General features: G+C 52.0%; 1 protein-coding gene across 1 annotated transcript in view; it reads right to left on the reverse strand.

Annotated features, from left to right (window-relative positions):
- The window catches only part of PCBP3 (poly(rC) binding protein 3), a 196,275-nt gene that overhangs the window by 6,950 nt on the left and 169,439 nt on the right, over nt 1–19,886 (reverse strand). Inside the window, exons 11-13 of the mRNA XM_011996843.1 lie at nt 17,562–17,603; nt 6,605–6,683; nt 5,785–5,844 (exon numbers count right to left, since the gene is read on the reverse strand). Of these exons, the coding sequence (XP_011852233.1) occupies nt 5,785–5,844; nt 6,605–6,683; nt 17,562–17,603 (181 nt within the window). The remainder of the gene's footprint in view (nt 1–5,784; nt 5,845–6,604; nt 6,684–17,561; nt 17,604–19,886) is intronic.

Raw genomic sequence — 19,886 nt, forward strand, 5'->3', positions numbered from 1 at the left:
TCAGGGTCTCTGTGCAGCACCCAGGGCACCGGCCATGCTGGTCACACTGATGCTGAGTGCCCATTTTCCCTCAGTTCTCAGGAGACCCCACTGGTTCTGAGGCCCACACCACTCTACCCAACAGTGCCCCACCTCCCTGTGACACCCTCTGGCCTGCTGCATGGGACAGCAGATGGCAGAGCACACAAAGTTGCCTCTCATTCCGATTCTGATGTAACTCTGTCCAGAGGCCCCTGCACATAGCCTGGCTCAGACAGCTCAGGCCCACCAGGCAGTTCTTCCAAATTGGAGCAAGGAGATTCAATAGCATCACTGAGCCAAAAAAGAAGTGCTAGGGCCAATGAAAAGCTGCATATTTCTATATAGATATCTTTCTTTGTTGAAGAGTGACGATATGGGTCTAATTGATCATCAAGCCTGAGCTTTTATATTTACAAATCTCCACTTAGTACCATCAGATAAAAGACAACCTCTCAGAGTTCAAGTCCAAGATTTGCTCTTGCTTGGAGGCTGCAAGCCTCATGAGTGTTGGCACAGGAGGGGCAGGGCCAGAGGCCTGCTGTGCTCTTCATGCTCAGCATTTCCATTTCCTGGACAAGTGGCGGCTCCAACCTGCAAGTCTAACGCTGACACTCTGCTCTTCCCCTTGCAGGCCCCACATGGTTCTTGTGACTCGGATTCTGCAGCTCAGCCTGGGCCCTGGAAACCGCAGGATCCACCCCTCCTAACCATCACAGGCCTGGCTGATGTACCTTCAGAATACCCCAGACTGGGAAGCCCTCCTCCCACCCACATGCTCCCCTGTTGCTGGTTCCTGCCTCTGCTGTGCCCCTTAACCTAGGTTCCAGACAGACCAGAGGGCTCCCCAAAATGCATGTCCAATGGCAGTAGACTCCCAATGAGCTCCTACTTCCTCACAGCGCCTCCTGTGCCCCCCAACTCCATGTTAAAGCCACACAGCTCCTGTTCTTTCCCACCACCTCTGCCCTGCCCCCCGTCCCTGCCAGCCACAGCCTCCCTGGGCCCTGAGTGGGGCAGTCTGTCTACAATGCCACCTCTCATCTTGTCTTATGGTACTGACACCCCCAACCAGAGGATCCTCTCACTGTGACCAGCCAGTCTCCCTGGCAGGGAGTGACCCCACAGGGTAGATGCAGTCCTGTGGGGCCGTCCAGCACAGGAGGGGATCAGTTGGTGCTGAATGAACCAATTCATCTCTAATTCTCCATTATTTTTCTTTTGCACATATAAGCCTAGAGTTTCTGTTCTTTATATTCTTTTAATAAAGATACTTTCAAAACACTTATTTGGTTATTCAACTACCTACACACATTCCATAAACAGTGATATTTAAAATGTCACTTAAAAGATTTCCTTGGTCCTGCCTGAGTCCTAGACAGGAATTCCCGAACAAAGTAGACCTTAGATGAACAGAGAGCAGTGAGCCAGACCTGTTGAACTTGGGATATTTTGACTGAAGGGAGGAAAGTATGGGAAATCTTCCTAGGAGGGCACTAAAGTTAAGCAAATAATATAAAGAAATGTCTGCATAACCAGGACATTCATCTCAGGACAGCGTGGCCAATGTGTTCATTCATCTCAGGACGGCATAGACCAGGTGTTCATCCCTCTCAGGAGAGCATGGCTGATGTGTTCACTCATCTCAAGAGAGCACGGCCAATGTGTTCATCCACAGCATGGCCCAGGTGTTCATCCATCTAAGGACAGCATGGCCCAGTTGTTCATTCATCTCAGGACAGCATGGCCAGTGTGTTTCATCCATCTCAAGATAGCATGGCCAATATGTTCATTCATCTCAGGATGGCATGGCTGATGTGTTCATTCATCTCAGGATGGCATGGCTGATGTGTTCATTCATCTCAGGATGGCATGGACCAGGTGTCCATCCATCTCAGGACGGCATGACTGATGTGTTCATCCATCTCAGGACAGCAAAGCCCAGGTGTTCATTCATCTCAAGACAGCATGGCTGATGTGTTCATTCATCTCAGGAGGGCATGGCCGATGTGTTCATTCATCTGAGGATCGCATGGCTGATGTGTTCATTCATCTCAGAATGGCATGGCCCAGGTGTTCATTCATCTCAGGAGGGCATGGCAGCTGTGTTCATTCATCTCAGGACGGCATGGACCAGGTGTCCATTCATCTCAGGACGGCATGGCTGATGTGTTCATCCATCTCAGGACGGCAAGGCCCAGGTGTTCATCCCTCTCAGGACAGCATGACCAATGTGTTCATTCATCTCAAGACAGCATGGCCAATGTGTTCATCCACAGCATGGCCCAGGTGTTCATCCCTCTCAGGACAGCATGGCCGATGTGTTCATCCATCTCAAGACAGCATAGCCAATGTGTTCATTCATCTCAGGATGGCATGGCTAATGTGTTCATTCGTCTCAAGACAGCATGGCCAATGTGTTCATTCATCTCAAGACAGCATGGCTGATGTGTTCATTCATCTCAGGACAGTATGGCCGATGTGTTCATTCATCTCAGGATGGCATGGCTGCTGTGTTCATTCATCTCAGGATGGCATGGCTGATGTGTTCATCCAACTCAGGACAGCAAGGCCCAGGTGTTCATCCATCTCAGGACAGCATGGCTGACGTGTTCATTCATCTCAGGACAGCATGGCCAATGTGTTCATTCATCTCAGGACGGCATGGCTGATGTGTTCATTCATCTCAGGACGGCATGGCCCAGGTGTTCATTCATCTCAGGACGGCATGGCCCAGGTGTTCAGTCATCTCAGGACGGCATGGCCGATGTGTTCGTTCATCTCAAGACAGCATGGCCGATGTGTTCATTCATCTCAGGAGGGCATGGCCGATGTGTTCATTCATCTCAGGACGCCATGGACCAGGTGTTCATCCCTCTCAGGAGAGCATGGCTGATGTGTTCATTCATCTCAAGAGAGCATGGCCAATGTGTTCATCCACAGCATGGCCCAGGTGTTCATCCATCTAAGGACAGCATGGCCCAGGTGTTCATTCATCTCAGGACAGCATGGCCAGTGTGTTTCATCCATCTCAAGACAGCATGGCCAATGTGTTCACTCATCTCAGGATGTCATGGCTGATGTGCTCATTCATCTCAGGATGGCATGGACCAGGTGTCCATCCATCTCAGGACGGCATGACTGATGTGTTCACCCATCTCAGGACAGCAAGGCCCAGGTGTTCATTCATCTCAAGACAGCATGGCCGATGTGTTCATTCATCTCAGGAGGGCATGGCCGACGTGTTCATTCATCTCAGGACGCCATGGACCAGGTGTCCATCCATCTCAGGACGGCATGGCTGATGTGTTCATCCATCTCAGGATGGCAAGGCCCAGGTGTTCATCCCTCTCAGGACAGCATGACCGATCTGTTCATTCATCTCAAGACAGCATGGCCAATGTGTTCATCCACAGTATGGGCCAGGTGTTCATTCATCTCAGGACAGCATGGCTCAGGTGTTCATTCATCTCAGGGCAGCACAGCCGATGTGTTAATCCATCTCAAGACAGTATGGCCAATGTGTTCATTCATCTCAGGATGTCATGGCTGATGTGTTCATTCATCTCAGGACAGTATGGCCAATGTGTTCATTCACCTCAAGACAGCATGGCCGATGTGTTCATTCATCTCAGAATGGCATGGCCCAGGTGTTCATTCATCTCAGGACAGTATGGCCAATGTGTTCATTCATCTCAGGATGGCATGGCTGTTGTGTTCATTCATCATAGGATGGCATGGCTGATGTGTTCATCCAACTCAGGACAGCAAGGCCCAGGTGTTCATCCATCTCAGGACAGCATGGCTGACGTATTCATTCATTCATCTCAGGACAGCGTGGCCAATGTGTTCATTCATCTCAGGATGACATGGCCGATGTGTTCATTCATCTCAGGACAGCAAGGCCCAGGTGTTCATTCATCTCAGGACAGCATGGCCCAGGTGTTTGTTTATCTCAGGACGGCATGGCCGATGTGTTCGTTCATCTCAGGACAGCATGACCATTGTGTTCATTAATCTCAGGACGGCATGGCCAGTGTGTTCATTCATCTCAGGACGGCATGGACCAGGTGTTCACCCATCTCAGGACAGCATAGTGGATGTGTTCATTCATTTCAGGACGGCATGGCCCAGGTTGTTCATTCATCTCAGGACAGCATGACTGTTAAGTTCATTCATCTCAGGACGGCAAGGCCCAGGTGTTCATCCCTCTCAGGACAGCATGGCTGATGTGTTCATCCAGCTCAGGATGGCAAGGCCCAGGTGTTCATCCCTCTCAGGACAGCATGGCTGATGTGTTCATCCAGCTCAGGATGGCAAGGCCCAGGTGTTCATCCATCTCAGGACAGCATGACCGATGTGTTCATTAATCTCAGGACGGCATGGCCAGTGTGTTCATTCATCTCAGGACGGCAAGGCCTAGGTGTTCATCCCTCTCAGGAGAGCATGGCTGATGTGTTCATTCATCTCAAGAGAGCATGGCCAGTGTGTTCATCCACAGCATGGCCCAGGTTTTTATCCCTCTCAGGACACCATGGCCCAGGTGTTCATTCATCTCAGGACAGCATGGCCGATGTGTTCATCCATCTCAGGACAGCATGGCCGATGTGTTCATCCATCTCAAGACAGCATGGCCAACGTGTTCATTCATCTCAGGATGGCATGGCTAATGTGTTCATTCATATCAGAATGGCATGGCCCAGGTGTTCATTCATCTCAGGACAGCATGGCTGATCTGTTCATTCATCTCAGGATGGCATGGACCAGATGTCCATCCATCTCAGGACGGCATGGCTGATTTGTTCATCCATCTCAGGACGGCAAGGCCCAGGTGTTCATCCATCTCAGGACAGCACAGCCGATGTGTTCATTCATTTTAGGATGGCATGGCCCAGGTGTTCGTTCATCTCAGGACAGCATGACGGTTGGGTTCATTCATCTCAGGACGGCATGACCAATGTGTTCATTCATCTCAGGATGGCATGGCCCAGATGAGTCTGTTTCTTATGAAGATGATGACATTCCAGATACCAGTGTAAAGGAGGCTGCCCCAACCTGCTGCCCAAGCCCACGCTGGAAGTCTCCTGGCCTCAGCATTCAAAAAGGCCACAAACACTTCCCATTGCTGCCCACTCAGTTTAACCCTGCTGTGGCTGGCATGTGTGTGCACTGCAGTCCCCAGGGCCTTGGTGAGGGTCATCACAGGACGCCTGCCTGGCCACCAGGAAGCCACTGTGGCACCGGCCACGTGCACATGGAGCCATGAGGTGTTGCGTGTGTGTGGCATCTTCCTCATGGGCACCTAGGAACCCGCTAAGCCCCAGGCAAACAACTGTGTCTGTTTCATGGCCTCAGTCACCAAATCTACAAATCTATGTGCTACCCCACAGTATCTGAGGAATGAACATTTTAATGCAAGTCGGGAGGGGTGCAGGCAAATCCAGCACAGACTGATCTTCCTCCTTAAGGGTTTGCTCGTAGTCCTAAAAAACCCACTTCCAAAGCGCACCATGGTGAGAACTCCATTTCCTGCTCCCATGGCCGACTCTTGTTGCTGGGGTGCTTTGCTCTGAGCACCTCGGGCCCCACCATCCAGCCACAGTGGCAGCATGGCACCACCCATGCCCTTGGCAGCGCCTGAGGCTGGTCCACAGCCTCCCATGAAAGATGTAAACTGCTGCAGCTGTAGGGCCCCCACACCTCCTCCCGCTGGGGCTCTGCTCTGCCGCCCTGGCCTGCTCTCCTGTCAGTGTGGCTTTGTGTTACCTGATGACTGGCCCATCAGATTTTGAGCTTCTTCGGAGGAGTGTAAAGGCAGCTTTTCTCCTGGAGAGCAAAGAAGAGACAGGTTTAATGTTTTGCCCTCAAGGAGATAAGCAGGGTCCCTTCAACTAGGGAAGCTCAAAATATGACTGGCGCACGCACCGGCGCTCTCTCCGGCCACGGCCACAGGCATGGTACTGCCTCTGTGGGGAGGGACACCCAACTGCCAGGCACGCCAGGGGGAGGGGGGTTAGCCACAGGCATGGCACTGCCTCTGTGGGGAGGGACACCCAACTGCCAGGCACGCCAGGGGCAGGATGGGCTTGCCACGCATGGCCACCCTTGATGGCCTCATGACAGCGACTGGGCTGGGGCTGACTCGGGCCACTGCTCTCCTGGGGCAGGGCTGGGTGCCACCTTGGGATACGCAGTGGCTTCCTGCAGAATAGCATCCACGTCTGCTATGCTCTCGCTCCTGGAGAGAAAAGCCTCCAGGGTGGCCCAACGGGTACGCTCAGCAGGAGGGGCCACCCAGGACAGCAAGTGCAGACCCTCGGTGGGCAGACATCTCTTCACAAGTAAGGCTATGGCAAGGCCAGCTGTAAGGTGAACTAGCTCCCCACAGTGGGAGCGAGACCCACATCCCGCCCCTGCCCTGTCCCCAGTCCCGGTCCCAGCAAGCCTGCTGCATGTGAACCCTGCACCACCGGCACTCACAACTCCAACTGCACCTGTTCTACACGCTGCACCGAATAACACAGCTCAGAAAGAGAAAGTCCCCAGGTGAGAAGAGAAGGAGGTGAGAAAAGGGCTGGGTACGTACCGGGGAAAGCGGGGTTGGTCTGTCCGAGGGGAGGAAAGGGGGTTTGCTGCATGGCCAACTGGTGGAGCTTGGTCAACTGCTGGGGTAGGAGGGACATGAGAGCTAAGAAGGTTATTGTCATCGAGTACAAGTCACACCAAATTAAAACGGCAGTAACAGAACTTTGCACAGATAGATAGAAAGAGGGCCATGCGGACACATGGCAGACGCAAGAGAACGCAAGGACTTGGCCTGGGGGAAGCCAATGGAGCCCAGGCTATGAGCAGGCCAATGCCCGGCGTGCAGAGAGCAGCACTGGAAGTCGCTGTCTTCTCTCCCTGGCTTCCTGGCAGCTCCAGCCTGGACTGACCCAGCCTCCCTCTCACTGGCTGGTATGGACAGGAGGCTGGGGCCAGTGGGCCACGGAGTGTCTGGGGGAGTCCAGGAGCCACAGAGGAAACCCAGCTGTGCTTCTAGGCGATTCAAGGCCAAGTCACTAGTCACTAAAGTCCGACTAGCCCCTGTGGGATCCTAGAGGCACGAGTTTGCACACCTCGCCCCGGTCTCACCTGTGCTAGGCCTGGCCCACTCCCCTCCCCTGCAGGGCCTTCCTTTACCCATGAGGCGACCTGGGGTGAGGGGAGCACCCAAGGGGCCACACACCTGCCTTTTAGTCACCTCCAAGAGTGTCTCGCCTTCCCTGGGATTACAGAACACTAGCACTAGAAGGTTCTGTGGAGGGTATGAGGGACACCTAGGGCCCTCAGCTGGGAGCTGCCTGTGCCCCTGGCCCCTGCAGGCTGCCCCCAGCCCTTCTCCTCCCATCCTCAGGCCACAAGACTTTTCAAGGGGGCTTTGATGCCATTTTTAAAGTTATGTTACCTGAGCCTCATTTCTTAAATAAAAACTAAAAATAGCAGAAGATAACGGTATGTGGCAAGGTGAGACTCAAAATTCTTCCACCCTTTGGAGAGCCAAGGGCTACTCAGCAGAGGGCATGGGGCTCCTCAGGCCTGGCTCTCCCATCAAGGATGGGTGCTGCAGGGGGTGTCCTGGGGCTCAGGAGGGCACCGGGCAAAGCTCCTCTGTGGTGCAGGCAGGCAGGGGAGGCGGCACATTCGGGGAGGGCACCACCTCCCCAGCATTTTCCCTTCAGAACATTCAGCCCAAACGCATCCCAGTGTGGCTGTGTGTGGACTCCTGCGACCCACAGCCAGGCAGGCAGCTCAGCTTCCTCACTGCACAGGGTGTGGGTGGCAGAATGTGCCACAGAGGCCACCAGTGCTTGGGGGTGTGGGCGCTCGGAGCAGAGCTGCTGTCCCCATGTGAGAAGGCCAGCTGCTGAGCACCTGACCAGACCTCCATGCTTGCCATGGCCACCCCTGGAACCTGGGTTCCCTGACACCAGGGAGCAGTCAGGAAGGCGGCGACTGTGGTCCCAGCACCTTTCCAGCTGCGCACTCCTGGGTGGGTGTGCACTTGGCCTCCCAGGAGCAGGGAGTCCTCCCCTAAGAGTTCACCCAGAGTCAAGGTAAAGGCCCCTTCCTCAGTACCTAGTACCCTGGGAGGATGGGGGGTTGCTCCCCAGCCTTGCCCCTCCCCAACGCCTGGCCTTGCAGCCAGGTGCTGGGCTGGGGGGCAGGGCAGGCCTGGCAGGAGGGGGCCGTCTGGTGGGCTGCAGCCCGTCTGGCCTCTTCTTGCTCCCACAGGATAGGGTCTGGTCCCCATGGCAAGCCCGTGGCCTCTGGCACACCTCTGTGTTCAGTGGAGAGCCATGAGATTGTAGGGTGTTTGTCGCCGCAGCCTGACTTTGCTCCCTGAGCACCTGCCATTGCAGACACATCTGGTGAGTACTTACACCGGGACAGTCTACCTCCTGGAGAGACGTGAGGCCCTGCAGGGACAGCAGGAGGAAGCAGGCATATCTGGGGTCCTAGTGAAGGCGCCCCACCTGGACAGGCCACGTCAGGAAAGACTGCAGGTGTCCCAGGCCGGGTAGGAGGACTGCAGGCAAGATCGCCCATGGTGGGGTGAGACACTCCTGGTGAATTCATCCAGTCATCGGACGCTGAATGGCACAGATGGGATCCACAAACCCCTGACTCCCAGTGGGGCTCAGGAGCTGCCCTGTGGTCAGGGAATGGGGTACAGGGGAGGGGCACCCCCTGGGCTCTACAGGGGTTGGAGTCAGCTCCAAGATGGCCCAGCCGGTTGCTGTGGCGATAGAAGGCCTGGTGTCTCCAGGCCTCAGTTCCTTGAACTATAAAGTGAGGGAATGGATGTGAGTGAGCAGCAACTGTGGCTGTGGATGACAAAAAAGTCTCCCAATATGTTTTTGGCTTTTTACGAAGAAATGACCACACTAGCAAATAAATCTCTCTCCTCCCCACCTACAAATGTAGGGGACGTCCTAGGGAGGTCTGGACTAGCACAGGGCGGTGCTCGGGGAGCATCTGTGGAGAGGATGGGCAGGTGCTCACCCTAGCTCTGCCCAGGATCAGTCAAGCCACTGCACCTCCTTTGGACTCAATTTCCACATTTTTTAAAGGAGAGAACAGGACTAAGTGCCAAGGGGCCTTCCACTTTTTGAGAAGATTCTGCCCTGTAAAAAAATGAGACTTTTGGTTCTCACCAGTACCTCCAAATCACTGAGAGGAAAGGGGAAGAAAGTCAGGTAGGCAGGCAACAGGAAGGGAGGGAGGGAGAGGAGGGCAGGAGGGGAGGAAGTAGGGGGACAAGGAGGGAGGGAGAGGAGGGGAGGGAGGGAGAGGAAGGCAGGAGGGGAGGGAGGGAGAAGAGGGGAGGGAGAGGAGGGCAGGGGAGGAAGTAGGGGGAGAGGGAGAGGGAGAGGAGGGGAGGGAGGGAGAGGAAGGCAGGAGGGGAGGGAGGGAGAGGAGGGGAAGGAGGAGAGGGAGAGGGAGGGAGAGGAGGGAGAGGAGGGAGAGGGAGGCAGAGGAGGGCAGGAGGGTGGGCAGGGGAAATATCCCATTACTGATGTTTCTCTGTAAACTGTCTTTTCTACTTCACATTGTCTCAGAATGTAACACACAGACAACTACTAAAATTGCAACCATTTGTTAAGATGCAACTCAATGAATTAACACAAAACGAATGCACCCATGCAACTATCACTCAGGCCAAGAAACAGGTCCCCGCCACGGTGGTTCTAACCTGCATTCTATTTCATTTCCAGCAAAATGCCTGTTTCTGTCATTCGTCCATTTTTCTTTTCGCTTGATTTTTGTTGACTTCCCAAGAGCACCCAGCATTTCAGATGCCAGCCTGTCTGTCATTCCTGCTGCACAGATCTTCTCCCCTCTCTCCCATGGTGTCTCATAAGAAACAGTATTCTAACATTTCATACAGTTGAACTCACCGGTATTTTCCTTTATGGTCTGTGCTTACATTTTAAGAAATCCTCCCCTGACATGAGAATCGGACATTCTTCTATATTTTCTCCTAAAACTGCTCAATTTTTCTGTCTTGTGTTGGAGTTCTTGACACATGGGAAATGATTTTTGTTTATGGCAGGAAATAAAGATCAATTTCCCCACATAGTTGACCCACTGTCCTGGCACTGTGTGGGCCATCTGCCCTCTCTGCTCTCGTGGGCAGCTTTGTTCCGTCCAAGTATCGTGGATGGCTTCCTTCCTGTGTGAGGGATCCTGGACTCTCAGGTCTCATCCAGTCTACTTGTCTCCCACTGCACCAAAACCACACAGTCTGACATAGTCATCTCCGATGATCACAGTGCCTCCTTCTGGACACCTCCTGCAGGACCTGCCTGAGGCTGTTTTACAGCTAATTTTTTTTAGATAATTAGAAGGAATACACTAAAATAATGATAAAAAGCATAGTAATACACAAACCAGTAAAGCAGCTGTTTATCAGCGTATGAAGAATGATAAGCTATGCTTAACAGCAGGTGCTAGACAGCTGGCAGTGCAGTGGCTTTGCACTAGCAGCACACATGGGGGTAACGTGCTGCAATCTCAGGTCAGCTGCAAGGTCTCCAGGCAACAGTAATTTCTCAGTTCTACTATACTCTCATGGGGTCACCATCGTCTATGTGGTCTGATGCTGGCTGAACTGTCATGTGGTGCATGACTGGAATTGCTTTGTGCTAAGACAGTGTGGACGATACAATTCCAATTTTTGAAAGATGATGAGATGCTTTATGGTCTGGTACGTGATCAGGTTTTGTAAATGTCTCCATGAATTCTACAGTTGTGGGGGTGTAGTGTTCAAGGTACGTCAGTTACGTCAGGATCATGGATAGTTCTGTTGATGCCTTCTTCACACTTGTCTACTTGACCTATCACTCACGGAAAGAGAGGTGTGCCAAGTTTTTGCTATAATGTCTGTCAAATTCTCTATGTTTTGTCAATTATTTTCTTTACATATTTTAAAGCTATGTTTTAGGCATGCATAAATTTTGAAATATCTTCTTGTGAGCTGACTTTTCTATCAACACGTAATGATTAAAGTTTTTCTCTTAAAGTCTTGTTTTTTTCCCCTACTGATGTTAATATTGGTACACCAGTTAATTTTGTTGCCTATTCCTTAGCCTTTTTCCATTCTTTCATTTCTTTCTGGGTCCTTATGCTTTAAGTGTATCTCTTGAAAGAAAAAAAAACAACAAAATTATTTTTGCTTGTTGGTTTGCCTATTTGTTCAGCTTAAAAATACAGTCTGGCAGCCTTTGTTTCTTAACTGGAATTTCGTAATTTTACTTTGATCACCATCATCCACATGTTTAGACTAATTTTTGACACTTGTTTTCTAATTGTCCTGCTTTTCCAGGGTTTCTTTTTGATTTCACTCCTTTTCTTCTTTTGGATTAATAATTTCCCCCTCACTTGTTTCTCGTCCTGTCACAGAGGTTACGTATCGGACTCCTTTGTTGTTAGTGGCCATTGAAATTTTAACATGTGCGTTGAGAGTCTACACTCAGTGTCTTCACCCTGCAGTGGAATGAGACAGAGACCTGCGGATGTTCACATCTCCTCGCACACACGTGATCTTACATGTACTGTTTGTATCCACTCGACTGTTCCGGGTGTTCGCATCTCCTCACGCACACCTGATCTTACGTGTGTTTTTACCCACTCAACTGCTGCGGGTGTTCGCATCTCCTCGCGCACACCTGATCTTATGTGTACTGCTTCTACCCACTCCACTGTTGTATCAATCCTGTGAATCAGGTAAAGGCATCAGTGAGTTCACAGATGATGTATGTTTACCAAATGTGCACACTTTTCTTTGCATTTCCAGCCTTCCTTCTGGGACAATTTTCCTTCTTCCCACAGGGCATCCATCAGAAGATCATGTGCTGGGGCCTGCTGGTCAGATCAGTTTGTCTACAAATGGCTACATGTAGGTCCTTGGAAGATCCTCCCTTGAGATGGAATTTTATGCTGACAACTATTTTCTTTGATTATACCAACATCTGCTGGCTTCTCAAGTTACTGATGAGAAGTCACCAAATTTCTCACTGTTGTTCCTCTGTCATATTTTCTCTGATTACTTTTAAGATTTGATTTTGGTCTTTGGTGTTATGTAGTCTGGCTTCAATATTTCTAAGATGGATTTCTCTTTGTTTATTCTGTTTGGGAATTGTTGGGGTTTCTGAATATGAGGATGGTTTCTAATTTTGGAATGTTTTCTTTGTGTCTCTTGGAATTTTCTCTCTTCATTCCATGTCTCCCCTGGGCTTCCAACTGGATGCATGTTCTTCCTTCTCAGGCCTCCTGACCAGTATTTCTCAGACCTCCACAGGCCAGTGAGTCGCCCGAGGATCCTGTAAAAACGCAAGCCCTTGCCCTTCTGAGAAAGGCAAGCTGGCAGGAACGGTGTGTGAGAGCCGTGCCACTGGGGCCCTGCAGAGGATGGGGTGTTCCAAGAAAGGGAAGATGGAACTCCAGCCAACACTGAGGGTTGCCTGGGCCTCTTGTTTCATGAGAGGAGTGGCTGCAGTAGCACAGCTCTGACAGCAGGTGGGGCCATGGGCAAGTCTCTGCACCACTTGCAGCCGCAGGGTCTTGGAAGGTGTCAGGCTTCAAAGAGAGAGAGGCTGGACCTCTCAGCAGGTGCCCAGGGCACGCGGCACTGACTACTCTCTCTCTACAGTGAGGGGGCCCCTCACTCACCTCCCTACAGGGTTCTAGAGGGAGACACAGAACAAGTGGGAGGAGAAAGCACTCTGCAACAATCTGTCCAAATCTCTGCAGGTACACGAGATTGTCACGAGAGTCCACGTGCGCTCTTCATGTGTCCAGGGGAAATGCATGGCACCAACAGAGTCCCGGGGATTGCACAGCTGGGATGAAGGGCTGCGCCCAGCAACAGATCTGGCCATGCCTCCTATCCCTGGGTTCCTCTTACGACGACATGTTTCTACAATTTCCCCACGACTCTTTCACTGAAGAACCAGCTTCTTAGCAGATACTGGTGTCCACTTGATTCCCAGCATTGCTGCACATCTGCTGCTCATTTCAGCTGCCTGGGCGGCTGTGCCAAGCCCCCCCATTCCCTGGCTCCTTAGCTCTGGCCAAGGCACCTCTCAGAGCTTCCACTTGCTTGTGTGTGGAACTGGCCCCACGGTCCCGAGATCTGCTTCACAGGGTTGGTGCAAGGCTCATCTAAAATAGCCTACATGGCAAATTCTTCGTCAACTCTAACATGTTTTTATTTTTGCTTGTTTTCAACATCCCCTTTAAATGATGGGGACGTTAAGTAAGGGAGTGGTTAGGAGACCTGGAAGACTAGAAATAAAGATTCGTATATATGAGGGTATTTTTTCTTTTTTGAGATAGAGTCTTGCTCTGTCACCCAGGCTGGAGTGCGGTGGAGCAATCTCTGCTCACTACAGTCTCGACCTCCAGAGCTCAGGTAACCGCCCCACCTCAGCCTCCTGAGTAGCTGGGCCTACAGGTGCGTGCCACCACAACCAGCTAATTTTTGTATTTTTTTGTAGAGATGGGGTCTTGCTCTTTTGTCCAAGCTGGTCTCGAACTCCTGGGCTCAAGCAATCCTCCCATCTTGGCCTCTCAAAGTGCTGGGATCACAGGAGACAGCTACTGTACCTGGCCTACGAGGGTATTTTTGAAGTTCACTCATTTCTTCCAGAAAAAACAGTTCCTTCCTAGTGTAACTTCCCTGCTGTAATTAAAGGTGCAGATGTGCTGGGTGAGAGTCAAGTGGTCTGTCCAGGCGTGGGCGCTCTGGGCTCTGCTCTCAGGTCCCAGGTCTCAGGTGCTGTTTCTCTTTCTCGTTTCTGAAACTGCACTTGGCCTGACCCAGGCAGGACACACAGAGTCATATGGATATCCTCCAGGGCTGACGAGTGGCCACACTGGAGAGCCTGACTGCAGTCCTCCAAAGTCCTTCCCCATGTAGCGTGGCTTTGAGCCTCTTCAAAACCTGCACATCCAGAGCACAATAAGCCTCGAGGAGCATGTGGGTAAAACGATGTACGTGGCATGCGAGGAGCTGGAGAAAAGTGGGCAAAGGCAGATCAGTGCCAATTACTCCTTTTTATTTTTTTGAAATGGGGTCTCACTCTCTGGCCCAGGCTGGAGTGCAGTGGGATGATCTTGGCTCACTGCAACCACCACCTCCTGGGCTCACGCAATCCTCTCGCCTCAGTCTCCCGAGTAGTTGGGACTACAAGCGTGTGCCACCACATCCGGCTAAATTTTTTTGTAGTTTTGTTAGAGATGGGGTCTTGCCATGTTGGCCAGGCTTGTCTCAAACTCCTGAGCTCAAGTGATCCACCTGCCTCAGCCTCCCAAAGGGCTGGGATTATGGGCTTGAGCCACCACACCCAGCCTAAGCCACCATGCCTAGCCCCAATGATTCTTAAATAAAAACAAGCTAAAAACACTTTTTAAATTGGGCACAGAAAACACATGCATATTTTAGTTTTACATAAAGAAAGACTCAAATCTAAGGAATGTATTATCTTACGCTCGATGTTTCTTATTCACGGGCCCACACGTCCAGGTCAAATATCACATTGCTAAAAAATGACTCTAGTATCTGTCCATAAGCCGCCACTGTGGTATAAATAAACTTTGTATTCAATTATATTATAATTTAAAACAATACATTCTATAATTATATTGATATTGTAAGAAATTGAAGCTTTAAAGATTTCTACTAAATACCAAGCTCAGATAAAAATTGCTTCCTGACTGTTACATATGTCACTAAATAATCATTTTATTTTTGTGTTTAATGAACTATTAAGTGATTGTCCAAGTCTTCAATTTTACGTGCCTGCAACAAAAGCACTATGGAAGCTTCCAGTCTTCTATTAATGCTCTGCAAATCTCACGACACAGATGTAGCAACAGAATGTCTTCCACAGAGGCTATTTCACAGGAGAGAACCAAGCGCTTTAGTCCACTCCTGCTGCTATGACAAAATGCCTTAGACTGGGCAATTCAGAAACAGCATAAATGTGTCTCACAGTTACGGGGGCTGGAAACTGGAGATCAAAGTGCTGGCTGGTTGGGTGTATGGGAAGGGCCCAGTCTCTGCTTTCAATATGGTGCCTGAATGCTCTTGTCCTCACATGGCAGGAGGGATGGAGGGGAGGCCACTCTCTGAAGCCTCTGTTATCTGAAGCCTCTGTTATAGGGACCAATGCTGTTCACGAGGGTGGAGCTCTCATGACCCAATCACTCCCCAGCCCTGGGACCCCCCACCCTCTAATACCATCATCTTGGTGATTAGGTTCCAACACAGAAATTGTGGAAGAACAGACACATTTAAACCATAGCACCAGGTATCTCAAATCATTACCATATGCACTGAGGCAGTTCACTTAACAGTTAGTTATACATTAGTTTAAACTAATTTGAAACAATCTGCACAACTACCCATTTATAAGAGACACTGAGACAGTCACATGAGAAAGAGCAAAGTCACCGATCGATGTAAACGCCAATAACCACACATCAGGGTCCTGCGGTCCCACCGTGTGCACACAGCCACAGCCTCTGAGAATTTCAGACCATAAGCATTCTGGCTCAGACGGGTGCTCAGCCAAAGGCCGCGGTGAGAACGTTTGGCTCTGTGGCCACAGGAAACCCTTAAGGTGTCACCAGAGGGTCCCTGCAGGTCTAATCATCCAACTTCAGGGCTACTGTCTGGGGTAAAGACAAACCCTGACCCAATCGACTAACCTTCCCTTTACCATGGGTGCCACACATTGCCTTTCCTTTGGGTTCCAGAGCTTTGCAAAGTCAAGCAGCCCCCCGCCCCGTCTGGAACCTGCCTCTGCACATGTGTATCTCTAGATGTGCATGACCACCTGTCCTGAGTCTGAAATGGAACTGGGCCATCCCAGAAATTCAGCTCTGACTCCCCTGGCTTCCATCTTCATTTTCCTTCATACAGGCTTTCCGTTAGGAGGCATCACACCTGCCCCCGCGCCCCTGCCACACACACGCACACACACCTCTGCTTCTGCCCAGCACTGCTGCTGGGCGGCCCCAACAGTGCCTTCCGGCGTGTGGTGGCCACAGCCCGGCTTCCTGGTGGGGACAGGCACTGGTGTCTACAGCTGACCCCAGGATGAGACGTCCTTGATGTAGCTACAGCAGCATCACCAAAAGTCTGAAGCCAGGAACCACTAACAATGGCCTCTGGGGCAGGTGGCGAAAGGCTTTTCTTGATCAGCGTTTCTCTACCATTTGATTCATGTGTTGCCTTTAATGGAATAACTACTGTTATCTATTCTCCATTCAGTATAAATTTTCCTGCAATGATAGTAAATTGCATCTCTATAGCAGACTTATTTAATGATCGTTAACTCTTAAAAACACTCCTGACCTGCTTTCTCATCTCACTCAGATGGACGTCCCTGCCCCCAACTCAAAAGCATCAGGGTTTGAAGGCTCCTGAGCAGCCCGCTCACCTGGTGGCCGCCTCCCATCCAGCTCAGAGGTGCCTCTCGCAGTTCACAGGAAACAGCAAACGGCCCGGAAATGTGTTACGAGGAGCAGCTGCTGAGCTGGGCAACCATTCAAAATGGTTTAGAGAAGAGAAACCTCCTCAGAACCAACTCCAGGTCTGCCCCATCTGCTGACACACGAAGCACTTCCAGTGGGGCCATCTCTCCTCTCCCCAGCGCCTACCAGTGCAGCCCTCACTCCCTGGGGGCCCTAAAGCCGCCTCCAGAGAGGCCCTTTCCTCACAGTTTGCACCTCTTATCTCTTGGCCCCTAAGGGCTCAGAGCCGCACAGCCCAGAGCAGCCCAGGGTTCCCCTCTAACAGTTTATCTGAGGGTGTCTTCTTCCTCCATCACTGGAATTACACCTAGACCCAGCAGGAGCAGGAGAGAGGTGTTGGAGCTACCAGTCATGGAGCCGCATGGTACCCAGCTCTGCATGGCCCGGGCCAAGGACGCTGATGCCCGCCTGGCATCCCACTGACTCTGGAATGAAGACAAAGGCCTGTTCCACCGGCTTTCCACAGCCCGGATCTCTGTGTGTAGATGGAGCCTACATTTCCATGTGGACTCTGAAAGGGGAGAGTTAATTTCACCAGGCCCTCAAATGTCCTTGCCAAGGTATCTTTGTGGCCTGTTTGATAATGTCGCCCAACTTCTTAGAGGCACAGAAAGTGCCATTGACACCTGCCTGTGGCGGTGAGCGCATCCTCGCCGCCCTGCACGGGGACAGAGCCCGTCTCAGTTCCCTCCCAGGCCCGGTGGGAGGGAGGAAAACCCAGGACTGCGGCAGAATCGAGACAATTTGACATCAGGCCAAGTCCTCAACACAAGCAGAATTAGTGCTAAGAGGTTAAAAGGTTATTTGAGGTCATATGGATACGACACAGGTCAGGAACGCTGAGAAGTTGATTAATATTATTGTGTAATATTAATGTTAGTAGCAATTAACAGCAGCATGCAGGTAGGTAAACAACCATGAGAAGAGAAAGGTGAGAGGAAGACAAAGTGAAGACTCACATCCGGGTGAGGGATGGCATACTGTCCCTGGATTGTGTAGGCCTAGAGAGAAGTAGAGAGAGAGACCCTGTCAGACCGCGACCTGGCTGCACCGCGGCTCAGCACCCGCCGCCACCCTCCAGCATGACAAGGACACTCCGGTAGAAGCTTCCCCTCATATGCCTCTCCACCTGTCTCCATCCTAGGACAAAAGGCCAACCCTCCCAGGGCACCAGGAGCCCCAGGGGAGCCGAACCCACTTCCTCTAGGCAGGCAGAGCTGAGCTGGCCAGGTCAGTGAGCAGGAGGGAAACCAGGGGAACCGTGCCCACTTGCTCTGGGCGGGCAGAGCGGAGCTGGCCAGTTCAGCGAGCGGGAGGGAAACAGTTCAGCTTTGATGCTTCCGACACCAAGTTTCTTAAAGCAAAAGAATCAAAGAGTTATGTGTCTGGCCCCCAGTAAGAGGTCCACTAGTTACTAAGGTTTTGAAAATGTAATCAGCCAACTGAGTAAACACTTTTGGGAAATATTAACCCCAAGAAATTCAAACAACAAAAGAAAGCTCTAAAAGGTGACCAAAAGCAATTCACCAAAAGCCAGTCTACGTAGGAAGCGGTCTACGTCAGTCAGGGCTTGCTGCCTTTCATGACCGCCCTGAAGACAGGGAGGGGGCGGCCCTCCTGACGTGGGGGCGGCAATGCGCCCCTCCAAAGCCGTCGTGTGGGGCTCCTGAGGCCTCACTTTGGGTTCAGTATTTCCCCTGCCTTCAGAACAGTGACTCCGACCTGCAGCCTCTTCCCGCCCACCCTGACTCTGAAATCCGGGCAGGTGAGCGAGGCCCCACTTGCCCCACAGGTCCCATCAGTGGAGACGCTTTCAAGTGATTCAGAAACTCATGGCCAGACAACAAATGGATCACAGAGAATCAAGGGAGAGTGAAGACCACGAACAGCTGTCAGGACTCGGGCCCGGTGGCGGCCTGGGGGTGGAGGGAGCGGCTCCCAGCTCCTGGCTGTGTGGGCCCCACGCCACTTCGCCTGAGGACCTGTGGTGTCGGTGTCTGCGGTGACCACATGTGGGGCCCTGGTGCACCTGAGAGGGACGCCCCTGACTGTGCGGGCCCCACGCCACTTCCCATGAGGACCCATGGTGTCAGTGTCTGCGGTGGCCACACGTGGGGTCCCCGTGCACCTGAGAGGGACGCCTCAGGGAAGGATGCATGTCACCTCTGTGCAGCCCAAACCCTCCCATGGGTTTTGAATCTGCCAAGAGTTTTCATCATAAACAACCCAATCCTGCGAGTTAAAGGCCAATCGACCTCCAGACAGGGATCCGGCCTGCAGCCCGGCTCTGAAACAAGCCCCAGGGCTGTGAGGCCACAGTGCTGCATTGGCTGAGGAAGTAAAAGAATCTTATCAGGTAGAGCAGGAACCAAGGGCCTCACTGTCCTGGACAGTGTCTTGAGGACCAACTGCGAGGGTTTTGTAAAGGTGCTGCCAGGAGCATGTTCCCACGTGTCACCGAAGGTGAGGGGCCCGTGTTGCCAGGAGCATGTTCCCACGTGTCACCGAAGGTGAGGGGCCCGTGCTGCCAGGAGCACATTCCCACGTGTCACCGAAGGTGAGGGGCCCGTGCTGCCAGGGGCACATTCCCACGTGTCACTGAAGGTGAGGGGCCCGTGTTGCCAGGGGCACGTTCCCACGTGTCACTGAAGGTGAGGGGCCATGGAACTCATGCTGGGAGCTGCCCCCTCAGGGCACAGGGTCCCAGGTCAGCCCCGACTGTCTGAGCTGAACAGCAAGAGCTCAAGCATACTGCATCCTGGGCCACATGAGTTTTCTGACTGATCTTCTTACTGTTGTTATGTTTTCTATCTGCTCATCCCTTAGCAGGCTCTGCTGATTAAACTCATGACCATGTTGTGCTAGAAACGTGGTGGTGGCTGACAGGAGCTGCTGCTGGGTGCAGAGGCCACAGGGGAGCTGTGTGGGCACCCCCAGAGCACTCACAGTGGTGGGGCATCTTCCAGGTCCCTGATTTCTCCAACTGGACAGAAATGAAGTGGATGGGCCTCCAGGTGAGCTCTCAGGTCCGTATTGGGTTGTGTGTCCTAGTCTAGGCCCTGTGGGTCTGAGTTGTCAAGGAGATGCCAGTGGCCTTACAGGCTCAGGTCTTACTCGTGCCCACATGTCTGGGTTTGCATTTCGGCAGCTCCCCTGGGTTACCTCAGGGCGGGTAACTCCCTGCGACTCTGTCCTCCACCACCAAGGCTGACCACTGGCCAGACCAGACTGTCACTAGGGCCCCAGGGCCCAGCTCTCAAAGGGCTGACATTTTAGTATCAGCC

Source organism: Mandrillus leucophaeus, unplaced genomic scaffold (genome assembly GCF_000951045.1).
Source record: "Mandrillus leucophaeus isolate KB7577 unplaced genomic scaffold, Mleu.le_1.0 Scaffold526, whole genome shotgun sequence".
NCBI lineage: Eukaryota > Metazoa > Chordata > Mammalia > Primates > Cercopithecidae > Mandrillus > Mandrillus leucophaeus.